Source organism: Cervus canadensis, chromosome 11 (genome assembly GCF_019320065.1).
Source record: "Cervus canadensis isolate Bull #8, Minnesota chromosome 11, ASM1932006v1, whole genome shotgun sequence".
In the NCBI taxonomy this organism is placed as follows: domain Eukaryota; kingdom Metazoa; phylum Chordata; class Mammalia; order Artiodactyla; family Cervidae; genus Cervus; species Cervus canadensis.
The window spans coordinates 72,750,160-72,774,753 of NC_057396.1; the positions used below are offsets into that span (position 1 = coordinate 72,750,160).

General features: G+C 37.0%; 2 protein-coding genes across 2 annotated transcripts; both read left to right on the forward strand.

Annotated features, from left to right (window-relative positions):
- The first annotated feature begins 8,815 nt into the window (after positions 1-8,815).
- Positions 8,816-9,766, forward strand: LOC122449354 (olfactory receptor 5D13-like). Its single transcript, XM_043480868.1, is given in 1 exon segment — positions 8,816-9,766. A coding segment is annotated over 1 exon segment (951 nt).
- Positions 9,767-15,976: 6,210 nt separating this feature from the next.
- On the forward strand, positions 15,977-24,305 carry LOC122449355 (olfactory receptor 5D13-like). Its single transcript, XM_043480869.1, has 2 exons — positions 15,977-16,899; positions 24,173-24,305. The coding sequence occupies exons 1-2, from the start codon at positions 15,977-15,979 to the stop codon at positions 24,303-24,305; spliced, it is 1,056 nt and encodes a 351-aa protein (XP_043336804.1).
- Positions 24,306-24,594: the final 289 nt, after the last annotated feature.

Here is a 24,594-nt window from a genome sequence, read left to right on the forward strand (position 1 = left end):
CTTGAATTCCTATAATTTAGTCATTAGTCATTTGACTTGTCTTACTTCTTTGTGAAGGGCCTATTCAGGGTTTTTTTTAACCTATTTTTCTATTAGGTTGTTAATAGTTTACTATGAAATATGTATTTCATTATGCATTCTAAATAAAGGTCCTTTGATATATGTATCATGAATATTTTCTCCTAGATTGTGGCTTGTCTATTCACTCGGTTGGTGATGTATTTAGGGGCACACATTTCCTTATGTTTAATGAATTAATGTTTATCAAACTGTTTCTTTACACAGTGAAGGCTTTTAATGTCTTATTTAAGATCCACTTCTTACCTCCAAAATAATAAACATATTCTCATATTTTATATGCTAAATTATCACAAATTTCATACAGAATTATACTTTATATTCTACTTCCTCTGTTTTCAATTCAGGGTTTTATTTTCTCTTTTTACATTGATTTTTGAATTTATTTCAAACTGAAAGTAAATTTTGATGGGGCATGATTATAAGCTAATTTTATATTTTGACTTATTGGTGTATATTTACCCCAGAAATACTTATTGAAAAATTCACTCATTTTAACACTGCTCTGTGGTGCCAGAATATTCATAAAGTAAACATCAGTATATCCATAGTTCGTTTCTAGACTTTCTGTATGCTTCTAGGATTTTATAACCAGAACTACCCTTAACTAGTAGGCTTTGGCATCAAGTTGAGCAACTCCTAAAAAGTTAACTCTTTATCTTGCAGAGTGTTTAAGATATTCTTTATCTTTACCTTTTAAAACAAACTTTAGATTTATTCTTGTTTAGATTTAGTGTAGAAAAACAGGAGAATTGTAGATCTATTTGCAGAGAATGATGTTTTCATCCTCAAGTCTTCCAAATCATAAGCAATCTACATTGTTATGTTTATTTAGATCTACTTCATGTTTTACAATATAAGATATATCATATTTTTATAAAGTTCTTACATATATTTTTAAATTAATCTGGATGTATGATTATTTTTCATATGATTTTAAATGTCATTTGTAAAATGTTTATTACTTTTCAATTAGGATTCAATGCATTTTGGCAACTCTAACAATATCTCTTAATAATTTTATAATTTATTTGTAGATTATTTTGGATTTTCAACATGCATATCATACAATCTCTAATTAAACATTTTCTGGATATGTTGTTTCCAATGTTATTCCTTTTATTTTTTTCTTGTGTTTGGTTAACTAACTGAAAACATTAGTACAATTTTGAATAAACAGTAAAAGTGGGTATCTTTGACTTCCTCATCTAACAAGTATCAATACTTAACATTTCATGCTTAAAGTATAAAGTAAAGTTATCTTATGTATTTTTTTGTATGTGTTTGCTTGTTATATTTTGTTTTTTAGTGAGTGAATGTTGAATTTATCAAGCTAATTTTCTCATTTTAACTCCTTTAATATTTTGATATGGTAACTTATATTTAAAAAATTTTTCTAATGTCAAAATATTTGCTTTTTTCCTGAGAAAATTATTATAAGCATTATATATTTACATTTTTATTAGTTGATTGGTTTAATGTGTCAATATTTTATGTATAATTTAAAATTCTATGATCATTGGTAAGATTGTTCTGTAATTTTCTTTTATTGTCCTTTACTTGTTAGTTTTTGCCATTAAAATTATATTTTTCTCTTAAAACAAAAATAGTAAGAGAGTCTTCTTATTCAATTAAGTGAATATTATGTAGAAATGAAAAAAAGAGTGTGATAGAAGAAACACATATAAAAAATAACTATAAGTTAAATGCTATTCAGTTCAGTTCAGTCGCTCAGTCTTATCCAGCTCTTTGTGACCCCATGGACTGCAGCACAACAGGCCTCCCTGTCCATCACCAACTCCCAGAGTTCACTCAAACTCATGTCCATTGATCGGTGCTGCCATCTAACCATCTCATCCTCTGTCATCCCCTTCTCCTCCTCCTTCAATCTTTCCCAGCATCAGGGTCTTTTCAAATGAGTCAGCTCTTCCCATAAGGTGGCCAAAGTATTGGAGTTTCAGCTTCAACATCAGTCCTTCCAATGAACAGCCAGGACTGATCTCCTTCAGGATGGACTGGTTGGATCTCCTTGCAGTCCAAGGGACTCTCAGAGAGTCTTCTCCAACACCACAGTTCAAAAGCATCAATTCTTCAGTGCTCAGCTTTCTTTACAGTCCAGCTCTCACATCCATACATGACTACTGGAAAAACCATAGCTTTGACTAAACCGACCTTTGTTGACAATGTCTCTGCTTTTGAATACACTGTTTAGGTTGGTCATAACTTTTCTTCCAAGGATAGGGTCTTTTAGTTTCATGGCTGCAGTCACCATCTGTAGTGACTTTGGAGACACCCCCCTCCCAAAAAAAAAGTCTGCCACTGTTTCCGCTGTTTCCCAATCTATTTGCCATGAAATGATGGGACTGGATGCCATGATCTTAGTTTTCTGAGTGTTGAGCTTTAAGCCAACTTTTTCACTCTCCTCTTTTACTTTCATCAAGAGGCTCTTTAGTTCTTCTTCACTTTCTGCCCTAAGGGTGGTGTCATCTGCACATCTGAGGCTATTGATTTTCCCGGCAATCTTCATTCCAGCTTGTGTTTCATCCAACCCAGCTTTTCTCATGATGTACTCTGCATATAAGTTAAATAAGCAAGGTGACAATATACAGCCTTGACGTGCTCCTTTTCCTATTTGGAACCAGTCTGTTGGTCTATGTCCACTTCTAACTGTTGCTTCCTGACCTGCATACAGATTTCTCAAGGGGCAGGTCAGGTGGTCTGGTATTCCCATCTCTCTCAGAATTTTACACAGTTTTTTGTGATCCACACAGTCAAAGGCTTTGGCATAGTCAATAAAGCAGAAAGAGATGCTTTTCTGAAACTCTCTTACTTTTTTGATGATCCAGGGGATGTTGGCAATTTGATCTCTGGTTCCTCTGTCTTTTCTAAAATCAGCTTGAACATTTGAAGTCCACAGTTCATGTATTGTTGAAGCCTGGCTTGGAGAATTTTGAGCATTACTTTGCTAGCGTGTGAGATGAGTGCAAGTGTCCAGTAGTTTGAGCATTCTTTGGCATTGCCTTTCTTTGGGGTTGGAATGAAAACTGACCTTTTCCAGTCCTGTGGCCACTGCTGAGTTTTCCAAGTTACCTGGCATGTTGAGTGCAGCACTTTCTCAGCATCATCTTTTAGGACTTGAAATAGTTCAACAGGAATCCCATCACCTTCACTAGCTTTGTTTGTAGTGATGCTTCCTAAGGCCCACTTGACTTTGCATTCCAGGATGTCTGGCTCTAGGTGAGTGATCACACCATCATGATTATCTGGGTTGTGAAGATCTTTTTGTACAGTTCTTCTGTGTATTCTTGCCACCGCTTAATAGCTTCTGCTTCTGTTAGGTCCATACCATTTCTGTCCTTTATTGAGCCCATCTTTGGATGAAATGTTCCCTTGGTATCTCTAATTTTCTTGACGAGATCTCTAGTCTTTCCCATACTATTGTTTTCCTCTATTTTCTTTGCACTGATCATTGAGGAAGGCTTTCTCCTTGCTATTCTTTGGAACTCTGCCTTCAAATGGGTATGTCTTTCCTTTTCTCCTTTGCTTTATCTTCTTTTCACAGCTCTTTTTAAGGCCTCCTCAGAGAGCCATTTTGCCTTTTCACATATTTTTTTCTCGGGGATGGTCTTGATCGCTCTCTCCTGTACAATGTATGAACCTCCATCAATAGTTCATCAGGCACTCTGTCTATCAGATCTAGTCCCTTAAATCTATTTCCCACTTCTACTGTATAATCATAAGGGATTTGATTTAGGCTATACGTGAACGGTCTAGTGGTTTTCCCTACTTTTCTCAATTTAAGTCTGAATTTGGCAATAAGGAGTTCATGATCTGAGCCACAGTCAGCTCCCGGTCTTGTTTTTGCTAACTGTATAGAGCTTCTGCATCTTTGGATGCAAAGAATATAATCAGTCTGATTTCGGTGTTGACCATCTGGGAATGTTGATGTGTAGAGTCTTCTCTTGTGTTGTGGGAAGAAGGTGTTTGCTATGACCAGGCGTTCTCTGGGCAGAGTTCTGTTAGCCTTTGCCCTGCTTCATTCCGCACTCCAAGGCCAGTTACTGCACTCCAAGCAGTCACTCCAGTAATGGCTATTACTGCTGCGCTTAGTCGCCCAGTTGTGTCTGACTCTTTGTGACCCCAGAGACTGTAGCCCACCAGGATCCTTTGTCCATGGTATTCTCAGGCAAGAACACTGCAGTGGGTTGCAAAGCCGTCCTCCATGGGATCTTCCTAGCCCAGGGATTGGACCCAGTTCTTCCACCTTGCAGGCAAGTTCTTTACTGTCTGAGCCACCACGGAACCTATTAGTGGAGGAGGCCCTCAAGCAACTGTGATTTTTATTATCTATTTATGTGAAGAAAATAGTGTTTGAACCCTGACTTCACATACCAATTTTCTGGCCCAGGAAATTAGGTTTGTTGTGTCTTGTTTACTTCTTTGTGAAATGTGTATATTGAGTTAGCCAGAAAGTTTGTTCTGGTTTTTCTGTAACATGTTATGGAAAAACTGGAATGAACTTTTTTGGCCAGCCCTACATTATTAGGAAATTGTAAGTTTGCAGTCACTAAATTAGTTGCTATTTAGTTGATAATAAGTTAAAAAAATATTGCTTACTACTCCCAAAAACTACCCCTCAACCAGGATCCAACACACTGACAGTCACAGAAACTAAAAATAAAGTCTGGCAAATGTTGTAGCAAAATAATGCAAAGTGGTGATACTGACAGCTACATATTACATTTACACTTTTTCAGTTCAGAATTGATAGTATGTTGGCATAAAGCAGAGCTGGTTGTAGTATTGAAGATACAATAAAATGGGACTACTAATGTGAATGATGGCATTTTAAAAATAGATTATATAATTTTTAATTTAAAAAATAAGTTGCAAAGATATTTCAGAGTTTTCATCACACCTCACTGTACATTGTTAGTAGGAATTCAAAATGTTGTAGCTGCTATGGAAAACAGTATAGAGGTTCTCTATTAAGTTGAAAATTAAATTGTAAATGATCCAGAAATCCTTCTTATGGGTATTATCCTAAAAATTTGAGGTCAAGCTTTCAAAAATATTTTAGCATTCCCACACTCACTGTAGAACCATTCACAATAGCCAGGGTGTGGAAACAACTGAAATGTCTATGGACAGATAGTTGGATAAAAGAATGTGGTGCATATGTAAACAGAGGAATACAATCTGACCTTTAAAAAGATGGAAATTGTGTAATATGTGACTACATGGATGAAACTTGAAGACATTATGCTAAATGAAAATGTCAGCCATAGAAAGACAAATACTGAAGGATTCCACTTATATGATATATCAGAATCAAGGAGTGGAATAATAGTTATCAGAGGCTAGTGGAGAGGGAAGCAGGAATTTATGAATCAATGGTCAAGAAGTTTCAATTTAGCAAGACACACACAGTGTACTGTACAAAATTATATGTGTAGTCAACAGTACTGTATTGTACACTTAAAAATATCTTAAGAGGGTAGATCTCATATTGTGCTCTTACACAATAAAATAAAATTTAAGAAAGAATTAATAGTATATTATGATGACTAAAATTTAAATTTTTTTAGATTCCATCTGGTTTGTTTTTTCCCACTAATACACTCTTTTCTTTCTGAGATGTAATCCGGGGTACCATATTGGATTAGTTTTCACATCTCCTCAGTATCCTCTGGTCTGAAACAGTGTTTCACTCCTTTCTTGTTTTTTCTTGACTTTGACAATTCTAAGGAATATTGGTGAGGTATTCTGAAGAATGTTTCCGGATATGGGTTTACCTAATGATTCTCTCACGTTAAACTGGTATTGTAGATTTTCAGTATGGTTTTATCACAGAGGTGACGCTTTTCTCACGACATCACATCAGGGTGAATGATATCCACATTACGTCACTGGAGAAGACCACCTTTATCTTTTGCTTAAGGCAGAGCTGGTCAAGTTTCTCTACTATAAACTTGAGTGCTGGATTTGACATGCAGTTAATAACAATTATTTCTATATATTTTTTTCATATTTCAAAGTCTACATTTCATGCTTATTCGATGAATACCTGTTGTTTCAAAAGTTCAATATAAAAAAAAAAGTAATTAATGGGATAGACGTGGTGGTGTAATTATCTTTAATGATTTAGAAGAAAACACATCCACTAAAATGACACAAGAGACAGTGTCTCACCTAATTAAATGGTTTGTGGTCCACTGAGCATTACTCCAATTACAATTCTGTGTACTTCATATATTCATGGTCATGGGGGGAAATATAAGACCCAGGGTTTGGCAGAATTTAGACTGTGAATTTAGCTTTTAGCTTTTTCTTTGTATTTTTTAATATTTCTAATGTCCCTAGAAATAAAACGCCATTTTACTGTCATGCTCATTGAAATATACTACCATTTTGGCAAGCCTAAAGTCTTTTAATATCTTAAAGAATGTTTGAATACTGAGAAGAAATATACCTGAGATTCATTAATCCTAAAAAGAAATTCTCAGTAAATTAATCAAGAACATCTGGTTTCAGGTCAGTTCATGTTTCTTTCTGTATCTTTCAAATTAAGTGGAAAAGATGAAGCTACAGCTCATATAGACTACTCCACAAACTATAGGTGATCCCTTTCTATGATCAGAAACATTTTAATTTGCACTAATATGGCATGAAGTGGTTTTGACAATTAAGATTTGTATTACTGAAACTGGCAGCAATGAGCAATAGGGAAATTGCAAAAATACACAGAATTCTGTAATTCTATAAGCCCAGTTCCAATTTGAGTACAAACCTATCATTAATCCACTGATTTTCTCCAAAATCATTTGAAATTGCTAAGGTTGAACACTAAATCAAGTTTTCAGTCTGTTTCGTTATTGCTGTGAGTATTGCATCAGTAAACTGAAACAGTGGTTCCAGTCTTCCTAATATACTGGGGGGTTGCTAATATTTTCAAATGTTGAAGGAAAGCCATTTATTAAAATAGTCTGAATAATAACGGATATTTACAGTGTATCTGCCAAGTCCCTCTTGCTATTGGAAAAAATATTCTGATGACATATTATTTATGTCTAGGGTTGTTTGTAGTGGATATCAAGTAGGCCTTCATGGAGCTGAGTCTGTAGCCTGACACTTGATCTGGACAAAACTAAGATGAAACAGACCATCCATCTAATTTTACTGAAGTTTTATGTTTGTATCTTGGGGCCATTCATTTTAAGGCATTGCAGCTCTTGCTTCCCCATCTTCTCCAAGTTTGCCTCATAACAGAGGTTTACTCATTGGTAGAGAAAATTTGTACTTTTCATTGCATCTTGAATGCATTTTGTATAAAATTATTGTTGGCATATATAATAATTAATTATATATAATTTATAAATATGTTATATCCTTTTGTTTCTCATAACATCATATGTATTTTATGTGATATATTTAATTATATATTGGTGGCTGAGACTGTAAAGAATCTGTCTGCAGTAGACCTGGGTTTGATCTCTGAGTTGGGAAGATCCCATGGAGAAGGGAATGGAAATCCACTCCAGTATTCTTACCTGGAGAATCACATGTACAGAGAAACCTGGTGGGCTACAGTCCGTTGTTTTTCAAAGAATCAGACACGAGAGAGCAACTAACTAACACTCATTTATACACTTATTTTAGATATATATCAAAAAGGTTTAGCTGCTAAGTCATACTGGAGTGGGTTGCCATCTCCTTCTCCAGGGTATCTTCCTGACTTAGGGATTGAACTCAGGTCTCCTGCATTGCAGGTGGATTATTTACTGACTCAGGCATCGGGGAGGCCTGCAGCAATACTGGGGTGGGTTGCCATTTTCTTCTCCAGGGAATCTTCCCCACCCAGGAATTGAACCTGTGTCTCCTACATTGAAGGTGGATTCTTTACCATTAAGTCACTGTGGAAGCCTTATATATTAAAATAGATTATCTAAAATCACATTTACAAATAATTAATATAAGTTAATTAGATTCAATTAATGACTGAATCAATGTTAAGCAAAATGTCAATATAAAAACCCAAAAATTATCCCAGGAGGCAGTATAACCTTAATGGAGGTTCTTATGGAAGGTACATGATTATTTCAAGAATAAGATTCTATAATTAATTTAAGCACAAGATGGAAGGCATAAACTAGTTACAACTTAAGATTTATGCCAATTCACAAACTTTATGGTTGCTTAATTCTTTAATATGACTAGAATAAGAAGAAAATTATACTAAGATTTATATGTCTCCTTTTACACATCATGTGATATCCTTGATCCTTAGTGTAATTGTTAGAACCATAAAAAAGTACTCTGCTTCTTTTTGCCATCTCAAAATCTTGTGATTTACAATTTCTCTTGTGTTCCAAATTTATATTTTAGTTGTATATTAGAAATACTAACTAAGGGCTAAATTTTAAACGATAGGATGAATAGTCTGTATTTTAGTGGTTCTCATAATTTATCATGCATCTTAAATCACCTGGCGGGCTGGATAAATCACAAATTGTGAGCTCCATTCCAGAGTTTTTGATTCAGGATGTTGGAGACGGGGCTTGAGAATTTGCATCCCTAACATAGTCTTAGGTGTCCCTGCTGATGGTGGTTTGAGGACCATACCTGGAGAATATATACCAACTCCACAGAAACATGTAGCTTCTGCCTTCTCTGTTTCTCTTTTCTATTCATTTCTATTTTTCAGGAATAATGTTTGGCCCTTTGTTCAACAGGAATCATGCTGCTATCAGAAGGAAATCAGAGTATCATACCCACATTTATTCTCCTGGGCTTTTCAGAATATCCAGAACTCCGGGTCCCACTTTTCCTTGTTTTCTTGTCTATCTACACAGTCACTGTGGTGGGGAATTAAGGCATGATCATAATTATCAAGGTCAATTCACAACTCCACACGGTCATGTACTTTTTCCTTGGTCACTTGTCCTTTGTCGATTTCTGTTTTTCTACTGTAGTTACACCCAAACTGTTGGAGACTTTGATTGTGCAGGACAGAACCGTCTCTTTCTCTGGTTGCATTGCGCAATTCTGTTTCGCTTGCCTATTTGGCGTAGCAGAAACGTTCATGTTGGCAGCGATGGCCTATGACCGCTTCGTGGCAGTCTGCAGCCCCTTGCTCTATGCCGCTGCGATGTCCCCGAAGCTCTGTGCTCTCTTGGTGGCTGGCTCTTACTCCTGGGGTGTAACGTGCTCCATGACACTCACGTGCTTTCTTCTCGCGTTATCCTATTGCAAGTCTAGCACCATAAATAATTTTATCTGTGACCACTCTGTAATTGTTTCCATCTCCTGCTCAGATCCCTATATCAGTCAGATGTTATGTTCTATTATTGCCATATTCAATGAGGCGAGCAGCCTGGTGATTATTCTGATGTCCTATATATTCATTTTTATCACTGTTATGGGGATGCCTTCTGCAAGTGGGCGCTGGAAAACCTTCTCTACCTGTGCTTCCCACCTGACAGCCATCAGCATCTTCCATGGAACCATCCTTTTCCTTTTCTGCATTCCTAACCCCAAAACTTCTTGGCTCACAGTCAAAGTGACTTCTGTGTTCTACACAGTAGTGATTCCTATGCTGAACCCCTTGATCTACAGCTTGAGGAACAAAGAAGTAAAAAATACATTCACAAGATTACTTTTCACAAAACCGCTTTGTCACTCCACATAATATTTTTAAAGTCATTATTTTATTTCTGAAAAAAAAAATTGATGTCCTATGCTACAGATTGTTCCATTCTTGCAGTGTAATTGATGATTCAAATCTTTTGATAAATACACTTTAAGTTAATATATCTATGGCAGGATAGCATTTTATTGATGATTATTGATTTTTGCATACATCAGTGTTTAGTAAAATAGCTGTAAACTATATGTAAACCAAAATTTTTAAAAAATGACTGCTTTTTTTGTAGTATTTATAAATTATTTTTGAGTGAATTCAAATGTATTAAAAGTTTATGGGTATATGATGAAATAAGCTATTTTTTTCTGCTTTGGCCAGTTGGCATGTACAACATAAGAAAAATGATTAAGGAGAAAGTTCAAGCTTCATACAAAGAATGAATAAAACTCTTTATGACATCCTCTTCAAAACACAAGTCTGGGAAAATTAAAGATAGGAGGGCAACACGGACTCCAAGAACTAATCAATCAAATACACAATAACAATAAAATATGACTAGCCAACCAACAACACAATTATTCCAGTCATACAATGACCAAGTGCTGTCTTAGACTACAGTGTTTAGGCATGCATGACAGCAATCTGTCTTTCACTATATCACAGAGTTTGCTCATACTCATGTCCATTAAGTCAGTGAAGCTATCCAACTATCTCATCCTCTGTTGCCCACTTCTCTGCCTGCCCTCAACATTTCCCAGCACCAAGGTCTTTTCCAATGAGTCAGCTCTTCTCATCTGGTGGCCAAAGTGTTGGAGTTTCAGCTTCAGCCTCAGTGCTTCCAATGAGAATTCAGGGTTGATCTCCTCTAGGATTGACCTGGTTTGATCTCCTTGCTGTTCAAGGGACTCTCAAGAGTTTTCTCCAGCACCACAATTTGAAAGCAACAATTTGGCACTCAGCCTTCTTTACAGTCCAACACACACACATCTATACATGATTACTGGAAAAACCATAACTTGGACTATATGGACCTTTGTCAACAAAGTGATGCCTCTGTGCTTTTTTTTTTTTTAATTATTATTATTATTTCATTTATTTTTATTAGTTGGAGGCTAATTACTTTAAATATTGTAGTGGTTTTTGCCATACATTAACATGAATCAGCCATGGATTTACATGTGTTCCCCATCCTCATACCCCCTCCCACCTGCCTCCCTATCCCATCCCTCTGGGTGTTCCCAGTGCACCAGCCCTGAGCACTTGTCTCATGCATCCAACCTGGGCTGGCGATCTGTTTTGCACTTGATAATATACATGTTTCAATGCTATTCTCTCAGATCATCCCACCCTCGCCTTCTCCATAGAGTCCAAAAGTCTGTTCTATACATCTGTGTCTCTTTTTCTGTCCTGCATATAGGGTTTTCATCTTTTTAAATTCCATACATATGCATTAGTATACTGTATTGGTGTTTATCTGCTTTTTAATACACTGTCTAGGATTGTCAAAGCTTTCTTTCCAAGGAATCATAGATGAATGAATCATAGATGTAAACATAAAAATGAAAACTGAAAAATATTTAGCATAAAACAGAAAAAATCTTTCATAAGTTAGGATGATAATTTTTTGAATGAACAGAAAAAGGATGGATTTTTAAAAAACAATAAAAGGCGCTTCATTGCCATTAAAATATTTGGTTAAAGTTTCTTAAGCATAAATGACACCACTAATAAAGTGAAAATACAAGCCATAGATTGTGAGTAAGTATTTGCAAAACATATTTGATAAATGATTTCAATGTAAAACACACAGAGGAAGACTTTATACTCAATACAAGAAGAAAACCTACTTAAAGTTTTAATGAGCTCTCTGAGCACACATTTGACAAAACAGAACACACAAACAAACACATGAAAAAATACTAAGCATAGCTAGTCATCAATGACATTCTTATTAAAATTAAAACCTAAACCACAAGGAGAAACTACTCTACTCCATTTAGAATAGCTAAAATGAATAAGAGATTCAAATACTGCTGAAAATGTGGAGCAAGTTAAATGCTTATGCATTTCAGGTAAGAGTACAGGGTTAGATAACTTTGAGAATAGTTCAGCTATCTTGTGAAGTTACACAAGCACCTCCCGACTATGATGCTGCAGAAACTGTGATTGCAGTTAGTTTCAGCCTCGGAGTTGGCGGCAGTTTGTTGAACAGCATGGAAAACTAATATCCAACAAGGTTGCTAGCTCTGGGTGACCAGGGTGTAGATACTGGCTCCAAAGCTAGTCCAGGGTACAGAGGTGTCAGCAATGGGGGGAAGATGCCTCGTGGAACTCAATCCTATCTCAGTGAGAGAATAGCCATGCAGACTTGTGGGATTTTGGATCAAGACCATACTATGTACAATAATTCTGTGCCTGGTGGGAAACAGCCTCTGGTGTGTTATCCCTTCCTGGTAGAGTCTGGCACGTGTTGGTCAGGTTGTCAGGAGCCTAGGGGAAGCATTTGTTGTGGCTGTTTAGTCGCTAAATTGTGTCCAAATCTTTTGCGTATCCATGGACTGCAGCCCACCAGGCTTCTCTGTCCAACAGATTTCCCAGGCAAGGATATTGGAGTGGGTGGCCATTTTCTTTACTAAGGGTTATTCCTGACTCCAAGCAGGGATAGAACCTACATCTCCTGCACTGCAGGTGATTTTTTTTTCTTTTTTTACCACCGAGCCACCAGGCAAGACAGTGGATCTAATTGTGTGATATTTCAGTATAGTGGAACCAATGGATTGATTGACATTCAGAGGTTTTAGATATTTAAACATGTTTCCAAAATGCATTTTCCATTTTTAAGACACTGTATTTTTTAATTATATTAATATAAATTTGAAAGTGTGGATTGCTTATATTTAGAAGAAAACACAATTTAGTTTCAGTAAAGAGCATCACTGTTTCTGAAGACAATAATATTTATTTAAGTTAAGCAACAAAATCAGAGACCAAGTTATATTGCTTATACATCTCAAAACACATGCACTTCAGACACAGAATGGGAAAGAAAAATCACACAGTAAATATATATAATAGCAGTTAATATCTCTGAACAGTTTCATTTTTGCTTGTTTATCTTTCACTTTGGGTTTTATTGTAGTCATCAAGTTTTCTTATTCAGTTCATGCATTTTTTTTATAATTATTTTTAAAGAAAGTCATGAAATGGACTATTTGAGGTGCCATCTAGAGTGATTCAGAAGGAACTACCTTCTTGCAAATTGCCACATGAAAAAAAAAAACATTCAAGCTAAGTTATTGATGTGTGATATAAAAATAAATAGCTCAAGAAATACTCTCTAGGGTCTAAATCCCCAAGGTCACAGAAGCATACATAAGCCCTACATTTTGTTCATAGGAATCAGATTCAGCTTCCAAATCTCTCTCTCTCTCTCTCTGTTTCTTCCTTTCTCTGAGCTTTCCTGGATATTAAGAAAGAAGTATATTCCAGTCCCATTAAATTTTTGTGGGCTCCTCCTATATTGATTAACTCCTTAATGTTTTACATGATGTTTGAATTCTGAGTGGGAACTCCCCTGGAGACAATTAATAGTAGAAATGGGATCTTCAGGTGAGTTGGTTTCAGGTGGGATCATCTATCTTGTTTCTTTTCTCTCCTTTGGGGAACACTGAGATTCTGAAACCTCTAAAGCAGAGGACACGCTGTCAGTCTTTGTGCGATAATGTCTCCCAAGTCCATTTTCCGGAAGGCTGAGCTTTGATCTCCTCCCCCTTCACTGGTGTATCGTCCTGGATTTTGCTTTGAGAATATCCACACTGTGCTTCACAGAGTAGTCACAGTGAAATCTTTTAAAAGAATATTATAATGCCTGGTAATTCCTCAATGCCTCAAAATTGAGTCGAAAGAAGATAAGAATCATATGTATAAAATAATAATGAACCCCATAATATACAATTCCATTTTTCTGACAGTAATGTCTGCAGGTATGTCAAGAGTGTGGAAAATATGACTGAAGTGAAGAGGAAAGTGTCCTCATGACAGTAATTTGCATGAAATGCTTTATATGTTGTTCAACTGCTGCATCAGTATGTAAGAAAAGAGGAAATTACAGGCATTATATTCTGAGAATACTGACTTGATTAAAGAAGGTTGAAATTTGAAGAATATAGCTAGGATAAGGGTTTAGGTAAAACTGAGCAGAGAAATTTAGATTTGATAAATTAGTTAATAGGGAGAAATTAAAGTTTTAAGAGTCAGAAACTGTCATAACAGCCACAATAACCAAGAAAAGGAGAAATTGATTTTCTCACAGTGCAGGGTAGCAGCAGCTCAGGGAAGTTGGCTGAGCCTAGGTAACCATGAGATTAAAAAGGGATGATTAATAAGGGTCAGATAATAATGAGAAAACAGGGGAAACAGAGACAATGTATTGAAGGATAGTGATGGATGAATTAGCATGGACAGGGCCAAGACGAAGTTCAGAAAAAGAGCTGAGCTACTCTTTGACATCACAAATTGTTCCTGCACTATTGTTGCTGCCAACTTTGAACCTTGATCTGTTTCTTAGATTGTTTAAAATAATATGTGTTTAAGAATAATACCTATTATTCAGAGTATTAAGAATTAAAATGGATGAGGGTGGGAAAACCTATATATTTTGAACTGCACAACTGTCAGACTTTGTGCTAATTATATTAATGTCATTTTGTAACTTAATACTTATACACCTATAAAATATATATGATCATGTCGTTATTACTGATAGAGAAGTTGAGGCTCATAAAATCTGAGTGATTCACCAAAGACCATACAGTAAATGCCAAAGCTTGGAACTGAATTTAAATCTAAGTTTCCAACTCCCTGCTTCTTTCATTGTGCCAGTCTGTCTGTCACTGGCTCTTTTCATCTTCCCACCGATTCCCTTTTCTGCATATAGGAAATGCATTTTTTGAGTCTCAAAAGTACCATAAAGCTATTCAAGAAATAATGAATTATTTCTCCCTTCACATGGTCAGACAAAACTAAAATTGCATCTGTGTTTATGAGAGTTGAACTGATAGTCCCGTTAATAATGAATATTTCAGATGTGTGCTTGTTATTGGTTAATTTATTTAAAAATCTTTGCTAAATAAATATACTTCTGTTGTTATAAACTGCTTACCAGTACAAGATGCTTTTGCTTTCTCAAAATAATGTATACCAATAGTGATTGTATGACTCAAAGCAAGATTATCATCTGTAGTTTTAATCAAACTCAATATTCCTGTCACCAGAAGTGTTGAGGGTGATCATGTAACCACTTGTGTTTATTACTGTATTCTCTGATTTCCTTGAGAAACAGTATAGAATGTGAAAGAGTTGAGCAAAATATATTTTAAGTTACTCTGTAATTCAGATATTCTATAAGCACTGAATGCTATAATATTCCTAATAAATTTATTAGATTAAAAATATTGATAGCAAGTTAAGAGATATTGATCAAAGAATTTAAAAGACTACATTGAGAGCATCAGTGAGACAATGAGAGACATCAGTGACACTATGTGAGACAAATGAGAAATAGTCAAATGGGAAAGAAAGCAAAAATGAGGGCACTACAAATTATAATACAACTTCATTAATTTACCAGGTTCCTGCATTGAACACAAAGCCAATAATTTTACCATCAGACTGGAATCATTGGAAAACCTGAAGTTAGAGCTTTATTTCCTTCATTGTCCATTTATGTTTTCCAAAACGTGAAAATTATTGTGGTGACTCATGACCTCTGCCTTTTCAATGATCTTCAGTTTGAACATAAGGATAGAAGTACTATGGCCTCTAAAAATATTACTCCTCCTGCTTTTTAAAATAAATTTGAGTGCTATGTTTTCATTTATTGTTATGTTACTTCCACTAAACAGCACAGACCTTCAGATTGGTGGAACTGAGAAAAACATGTTTTTCTACAGCACTAAAGAAATATGTCTTTCTAACTCTAAACTAAATTCAATTTCTGTCACTCATGATCAACTTCAAACTTAACTCATCACTAGCAGGCTGTGTTAATTCAAACACGTGTCTTAACTCATATATGCTTCCATTTCCCTTTGTAAAATATGAGACTGCTTGTTTTGAAATTCAAAGTCTTATTTAGTGGTCAAAACGAAGGTACCAACACAGTGTCTGCTGCATGATAAATGTGATATCCATGCACCGTCATCATTATCATTGTTATTATTTTATTGTCACTGTCTCAGATTTTCTCCAACAATTATGTGGTTTGCTGAAGGAAATCAGAGTGCCGGAGCCACATTCACCCTCTTGGGCTTCTCAGAATATCCCGACCTCCAGGTTCCCTTGTTCCTGGTTTTCCTCACCGTCTATGCAGTCACCGTGGTGGGGAACCTGGGCATGATCGCCATCATCAGGATCAGTCCCAAACTCCACACCCCCATGTACTTTTTTCTTAGTCACTTGTCCTTTGTTGATTTCTGCTATTCCACCACAGTTACACCCAAACTCTTGGAGAATTTGGTTGTGGAAGACAGAACCATCTCTTTCACGGGATGCATCATGCAGTTCTTCTCGGCTTGTATGTTTGCAGTGGCAGAGGCGTTCATGTTGGCAGTGATGGCTGATGACCAATTTGTGGCCGTTTGTAAGCGTCCACTCTACACAGTGGTCATGACCCCAAAGCTCTGTGCATCCTTAGTGGCCAGTCCCTACACGTGGGGTGTAGTCTCCTCCCTGACACTCACCTGTTCTCTCCTGGCGTTATCCTTCTGTGGGTCTAGCATCATAAATAATTTCCTCTGTGAGCACTCTGTCATTGTCTCTGTCTCCTGCTCTGACCCCTTCATCAGCCAAGTGCTCTGTTTTGCCATTGCCATATTCAATGAGGTGGGCAGCCTGGCAATTATCCTCACTACTTATATTTCCATTTTTGCCACTATCAGAAAAATGCCCTCTGCTGGGGGGCGCCAAAAAGCCTTCTCTACTTGTGCCTCCCATCTGACCGCCATCACCATGTTCCATGGGACTATCCTGTTCCTTTATTGTGTACCCAGGTCCAAAAACTCATGGCTCATGGTCAAAGTAGGTTCTGTATTTTATACAGTGGTGAGTCCCATGCTGAACCCTCAGATCTATAGCCTCAGGAACAAAGATGTAAAAGAGAGTGTCAGGAAATTAATGAATCACTTAATACAATTTGGTTGAAGATATGTATTTCCAAAAGAAATTTGATCTATTACATGGTGTTAAATAAATCTTCTTGTAGAGATGATGACTCAAATTATGTAGTCAACTCACTAGATCATAAATTTAGAGTCATAAATTGACTATTTGATCTCTTAGGTTCTGTTCCATTCAATGTCAAATAAAATAGCTGTATATCATGTGTAAAATAATGTGTGTTGTGAGTGTATGAAAAGTGAAACTGTGAGTTGTTCAGTCATGTCTGACTCTTTGCCACCCCATGAACTGTAGCCTGCCAGGTTCTTCTATCCATGGAAGTCTCCAGGCAAGAATACTGGAGTGGGTAGCAATTGCCTTCTCCAGGGGATCTTCCTGACCCAGGGATTGAACCTGGGTTTCCTGCATTTCAGGGAGATTCTTCACCTTCTGAGCCAACGTTGAAGCACTGTGGGTGAATAGTGTCTCCCAAATATCCATGTCACCCAAAACTCAGAATGTCACCTTATTTGGAAATAAGATCTTTGCAGATGTAATTAAGGTAAGAGTCAAGATGAGCTTAAAGTGAACCCAAAATCCAACGAGAGTGTCCTTATAAGAGACAGAAAAAGATACACAGAGACACACAGGGAAGGAGGGTGTGTGACTTCTGCTTCTCTCTCTTTCCTCCTAAATCACACACAATTCTTAAAAAAAAAAAAAGGAGGTGGGAGGGGTGATCGGGATGGGGAACACATGTAAATCCATGGCTGATTCATGTCAATGTATGGCAAAAACCACTACAATATTGTAAAGTAATTAGCCTCCAACTAATAAAAATAAATGAAAAACCAACAACTCATTTTTAGTATTGTTGGTACATAACTGCTTCCTGGTTGTCGGTAAGCCTGTGCTTCACACAGCTGTTATGCCCCAGAAGCTGTGTTCCACCCTTCTGGCTGGTGCTACAGCTGAGCATAGACTGTTTCTTGCACTCATCCTTTCAATTGTATTGCCTACTGTGAGTCCATCATAGTTAACGCATTTTGTATGAATATTCTGCTGCCCTTTTGGATCTTGTTTACTTTAGCCAATTCAATGAACCAAGAAAGTTCATAGTCATCATTTCCTAGCTTTCACTTCTGTCACTATTTTAAAGATACTTTCTACCTGTGGGCATCACAGAGTCCTGTCTCCCTGTGTCTCCCACATATCATCATCCTTTCTCTCTATAGCATGTGCATGCTGTGTGCTAAGTCATTTCACTCATGTCAGACTCTTCTGAGACCCTGGACTGTAGCCCGCCAGGATCCTCTGCCCATGGGATTCTCCAGGCAAGAATATTGGAGTTGGTTGCCATGCCTTCCTCCAGGGGATCTTCCAGACGCAGGGACTGAGCCAGAACCGCTTATGTCTCCTGCAGGTACCTTATCACTAGGGCCACCTGGAAGCCCTCTATAGCATGCTCAGTTCCAAATGCTCATAAGTGATTGTTCAAATAGAGTCTGTTTCATACCGTGCCAATCCTCACACTGAACTCAGTGACATACACTATACATACTGACATCCTCACTGACATAATAGCTTGAAATATAAAAACATGAAACACCTTGTAAGGAAGTTAATAGGCTCCAAAATATTTTAGCGCTCAATCCACTGTTAATAAATATATTTCTATTAAATCATGTATGTGCCTATTCAAATACCACCTTACAAGAAGATTCTTTTCTGAAAATCTAATATAATGAGATAATCACTCTTTATCCCCTTAACAATATTTTTTTCTTAGAAACATGATATGTTTAATACATGCAATAATTTATTTGTATCATTAGCTTCTCCCTCTATACACTCCAAGAGAGTAGAAATTTCTGGTATTATTATTGTATCTTATATCTCTAATGCCTAGAAAATTACCTAGAAAACACATTTGGCCTTCAATGAATACTTGCTGGATGAGTAAAAGATGAAAAGAAATGAAAATTTCTGACTAAATTCATAATATTTAGTACTGTGCTCACCTAGGTAAGAGACCTTACCTGGTGGCTCAGATGGTAAAGAATCCCTCTGCAATGCAGGAGACCCAGGTTGGAAGATGCCCTGGAGAAGGAATGGCAACCCACTCCAGTATTCTTGTCTGGAGAATCCCATGGACAGAGCAGCCTGGCTACAGTCCATGGGGTCACAAAGAGATGGACACGACTAGGTGGCTAACTCTTCACCTGGATAAGACTTTAGATGATGTCTCCTTAATGAATATAGTTGTCACATGAGATTTAAAAAGCTAAAACGACATAAGTAATGCACTCAAAGACTTATATGAGTGCTCCTATTACTGAGTACTGTACATTGGAATATTTTTCTTTGTTTAATTTTAAGTCTTTAGCTGTAGCTGCATATTCTATAAATATTTGATTCTCTTGCAGTTTTCAGAACCATTGAAATGACACTTCCATTATCAGAAGGGTCTCTCACAAACAGTCCTTGAATGCAGTTTATTAACACTGGTCATGTTCAATTTAGAGATCCTGCCCTTTCTAAGCTAATACAGATTTCAGAAATTCTGAAGAGTTTATTCAAAATTCTTCAAGCCAGGCTTCAACAATACGTGAACCGTGAGCTTCCAGATATTTGAGCTGGTTTTAGAAAAGGCAGAGGAACCAGAGATCAAATTGTCAACATCCATTGGATCATCAAAAAGGCAAGAGAGTTCCAGAAAAACATTTATTTTTGCTTTATTTACTATGCCAAAGCATTTGACTGTGTAGATCACAATAAATTGTGGAAAATTCTGAAGGAGGTGGGAATACCAGACCACCTGAACTGCCTCTTGAGAAACCTGTATCCAGGTCAGGAAGCAACAGTTAGAACTGGACATGGAACAACAGACTGGTTCCAAATAGGAAAAGGAGCATGTCAATGCTGTATATTGTCACCCTGCTTATTTAACTTATATCCAGAGTACATCATGAGATACACGGACTGGAGGAATCACAAGCTGGAATCAAGATTGCCTGGAGAAATATCAATAACCTCAGATATGTAGATGATACCACCCTTATGGGAGAAAGTGAAGAACTAAAGAGCCTCTTGATGAAAGTGAAAGAGGAGAGTGAAAAAGTTGGCTTAAAGCTCAACATTCAGAAAACTAAGATCATGTCATCTGGTCCCATCACTACGTGGAAATAGATGGGGAAACAGTGGCAACAGTGGCTGACTTTATTTTTCTTGGCTCCAAAGTCACTGCAGATGGTGATTGATCAGAAGCCCCTTACTCTTAGGAAGGAAAGTTATGACCAACCCAGATAGCATATTAAAAAGCAGAGACATTACTTTGTCAACAAGGGTCCATCTAGTCAAGGCTATGGTTTTTCCAGTGGTCATGTATGGATGTGAGAGTTGGACTATAAAGAAATCTGCTGCTGCAGCTGCTGCTAAGTCACTTCAGTCATGTCCAACTCTGTGCGACCCGATAGATGGCAGCCCACCAGGCTCACTCCATTGTCCCTGAAAGTGAGTCGTGTCCGACTCTTCCAGGCAAGAGTACTGGAGTGGGTTGCCATTGTCTTCTCCTAAAGAAAGCTGAGCACCGAAGAATTGATGTCTTTGAATTGTTGTGTTGGAGAAGACTCTTGAGAGTTCCTTGGACTGCAAGGAGATCCAATCAGTCCATCCTAAAGGAGATCAGTCCTGGGTTCGTTGGAAGGACTGATGTTGAAGCTGAGACTCCAATACTTTGGCCATCTGATGAGAAGAGCTGACTGATTTGAAAAGACCCTGATGCTGGGAAAGGTTGAGGGCAGGAGAAGAAGGGGATGACAGAGGATGAGATGGCATCACCAACTCAATGGACATGAGTTTGGGTGACCTCCAGGAATTGGTGATGGACAGGGAGGCCTGGTGTGCTGCGATTCATGGGGTCACAAATAGTTGGACATGACTGAGTGACTGAACTGAACTGAATTAAGATTTTTCCAAAATACATGATGCAACTTTGTTTACTAGAGGTGAACACTTTTATTTTAGTGAAAAGAAAAAAACAAACAAAAAAAAACCCTGAGTGAGAACAAGTAAAATATATCTAAGAAAGTCATACTGCAAAATATTAATACCTGTGACTAAACTCGTGATGTTTTCTTCAGTGTGGTTCTCTCTTCCTGCACATTCAGTGTTGTTTCTGGAATAATTTAGGGTATATTTCTATGTCTGTGTCTGAGCTCTGGATTTTTCAATTATTTTGTTCTCAGAAATATGTGACCAATATGCTAGTGGTAAAGAATCCACCTGCCAATACAGAAGGCACAGGAGATGTGGGAAAGATCCCTGGGTGGGAAAGATCCCCTGGAGGAGGAAATGGCAACCACTCCAGTATTCTTGCCTGAAAAATTCCATGGACGGAGGAGCCTGGTGGGTTACAGTCCATTGGGTCACAAAGAGTTGGACAGGACTGAGCGACCGAGCACAACACGGTTTCATATGCGGGATTATCCAGACAGAAATATAGATTTTTCCTGTTATTCTTTTGTCCCTATCTCTTCAGAGTTCAGTTCTATACTTAATTAAATTTTCCCACTCATCCAACATTTATCACATATGCTTAACCAACTCCAATAAAGGTGCACTGTTTTAATTCCACAATAGTGCAAACACAGAGATGCACAATACACACATATGCACATCCATTAAATTTATTGTGGCAATTAAAAATTCTATATAAAGATGGGAAAACCCAACTTGACTCACACTGCTCAGAGAGGACCATGTATTCTTGTATAAACTCAGATTTTAAACATAAAAAGACCTTAATCAACCCAGTTACATGTAAAATTTTCTGAACAGAAGCATTATATTCCTTTCCTCTGATGTATATTCATTCATTTCATTCATCTACTGGTTTACATACAGTTATTCATACTTATGTTACTATTTTCAAAGTTAATTTAGTGAAAAGAAGCACTGTTTATATGCAAAAATGTATATTCAATTATTTATATCATAAACTCTAAAATGAATGATTGTATGCTTACATAATTTCTCATGTTCAGGGTCTCTTTATGGAAATCTTTAGAAGTGGACTTGAGGGACAACAAGAAAACATTTTGGAATTGTTATATACTATCTATTTTACTAGTATAAAATACCACATATCTAGTATGTTATCTAATTAATTGTAGATGATGTTAAGCAAGATGTGTCAGGCATATACTAGATTATGCTTGAAAGACTTCAGGTACTTTCCTATTTATTCAGAAACCTCACCTGGCAATTTGGGGGTACACAGGATTTCTTTACATTTGTTTGCTTTCATTGTCTCTATCTTCTGCCTGCTTGTTTGCTGTCTTCCTCCACTGCTTTCCATAAAGAGAATGTTCATCAGACTAAAGTCACTGAAATTGGAACATTTCTATATTTGAAAAAAGGGATTCCTACAGATGAATTTTTATGGATTCTATATTTCGTTTGTGTGATGATCCCAATACTAAGATACCAAAGTTCTTTCTTGTGGGGGATATTCTTGAGGCAAAGCTCAAGCCATGTAACTAATTGTTAATCACTGTGCACTAATTAAATTCAAGAAACAAGCATTTCTGGTACTCAAGTTCTTTAACACCACTGTTGACTTCTCTGGTACACATTGTGAGGATATAACGTTTTCCTTGTTCCTGTCTTCTGATTCCTGTCAAATTAGTTATTCCGTCAGGTTTTTCTGAGTCTTCAGGGATACAAAAGTCCCTCCAGTTACATTTTGCTTAACCAAGACATAATTTTAGCTTCTTAAACCAGGCTTCTCCTCCAGATCATGTAGACTATCTTCCCTTCAATGATTTAAAACTGAGTTTTTGAAGCTAGACTATTATTACAAATTATGTAATCTAGTTTAGCTCTCAATGGATTTCAGGTCTCATTAAGAATGTGTTCTTTAATAACTAGAAAAACATGTTTTTAGGAGAAATTCTATGCAACAGATTCAAGCAAGCAAAAATAATTCTTCTATATTTAAGAATTTCCAGGTACCCCTGATGTCTTCTGTGGTAGTTAAGGCAATAAAGAATACCTGTGCAGTGCAGGAGACTGGAGTTTGATCCCTGGGTTGGAAAAACCTCCTGGAGAAGGGACTGGCTACCCACTCCAGTATTCTTGCCTGGAGAATTCCATGGATAGTGGAGCCTGGTGAGTTATAGTCCGTAGGGATCCAAAGAATTGGACACAACTGAGTGACTAACACAACACTAACTGGTAACACTGAAACAGTAGGACCGAAGCAAGTGTTCACCCAGATGGTCACATTCTGAGAATCGTCGTCTGTCCCTAAAAAATTCAATATTGTGACACAGATTTTAATTCATTGCATTTTTCCCCAAGCACACTAAGTTTCCTTACTGCTGTAGGAAAGATTAGAAGGGCCTGTAGGTGAATAAAGGCATTGTTCAAGATGAAGGGATGATAGAAGTGTTGATTATTGGTAATTAAAGCACAATGATACAGGTTTTCAAGGCACTTTCCATTGCTCTTTATAACCTAACCATTTGTACTTTTCCCCCCCAGTTTTATTAAGATGTAATTGACATCATCATTTTCCTTAAGGTAGATAATGTATATTTTGATAATAATATGTGAGATGATAACTGTTACAAGGTTAACAAACAGGTCTATTACCTCATATGGTCTCTTCTGCTGGCTCAGTGGTAAAGAAAATTGCCTGTTCAATCCCTGGGTTGGGAAGATGTCCTGAAGAAGGTAATGGCAACCCACTCCAGTATTCTTGCCTGGGAAATCACATGAACAGGGGGCCTGGTGGGCTATAGTCCACAGGGTCATAAAAGAGTTGGACACAATTTAGGGACTAAACAACAACAGCAAACCTCATATAGTTGTCACTTTTTGATTGTGTTGGGAAAATTTAAGATATATTTTCTGAGCAAATTTCCAGCGTACAAAACATCATTGTCAAATACAGTCGTCTCATTGTGCCTTAAATCCCCAGAAACTATTCATGTTATAACGGAAAATCTGAACCATCTGATCAACATCAATATTCCCTTCTCCCAACTCCTCTAGCCCATGGAAGGTTCTTTGAGTTCTACTCAGGTTCTTTGAGTTCAACTTTTTTAGATTCCATATAAAGGAGAATATACAGCATTTGTCTTTACTTTGTCTGACTTATTTCACTTAACATAATGCCCTCGAGGTTTACCCATGTTCTCAAAACTATGATTCTATAAGAGAGCAAAATTTGCCACCCCAAAATATGGCTGTTTAGTATGACAACTATATTGAGATGAGTATTTTTTATTGTACCAAATACTTCTATTTTAATCACTTTACATATATTTTCTTATTAAACTCCACAAGAATCCTATGGCATTATGGGTATCCCCATTTTATGGTTATTCATTCATTCATTCGGGGCATATCTCTTGAATGCTGACTTATTATATACAAGAGATCATTCTAGGTAATACCTAGGTGAAAAGAGGAGCAGTGTGGAGGCCATGATAGGAATCTACACGGTTTGATTGGAGGTCAGCAGGGAAGGAGCTGGTACTGGCTGCAGGGAAAGGGAGCCGGGGGGGTGGGGTCAGAAAGGTAGTGGGCAGCGGTTCCTGTGGGTGGGCTGAATGTTTTTAAGATGCAAATGACAAAGGTTTTTTCTTTTTAACTTGCCCTTAGCTGTCTAAAATAATTTAGATAGAACTCATGTTTCAAAGAAGGAACTA

Excerpts from the sequence above, each read along its gene's own strand:
- LOC122449355 (XM_043480869.1), top strand. The coding sequence starts at position 15,977 with ATGTGGTTTGCTGAAGGAAATCAGAGTGCCGGAGCCACATTCACCCTC. Across the intron at positions 16,900-24,172 it reads AGTGTCAGGAAATTAATGAA|TACCAAATACTTCTATTTTA; the intron begins TCACTTAATACA and ends TATTTTTTATTG.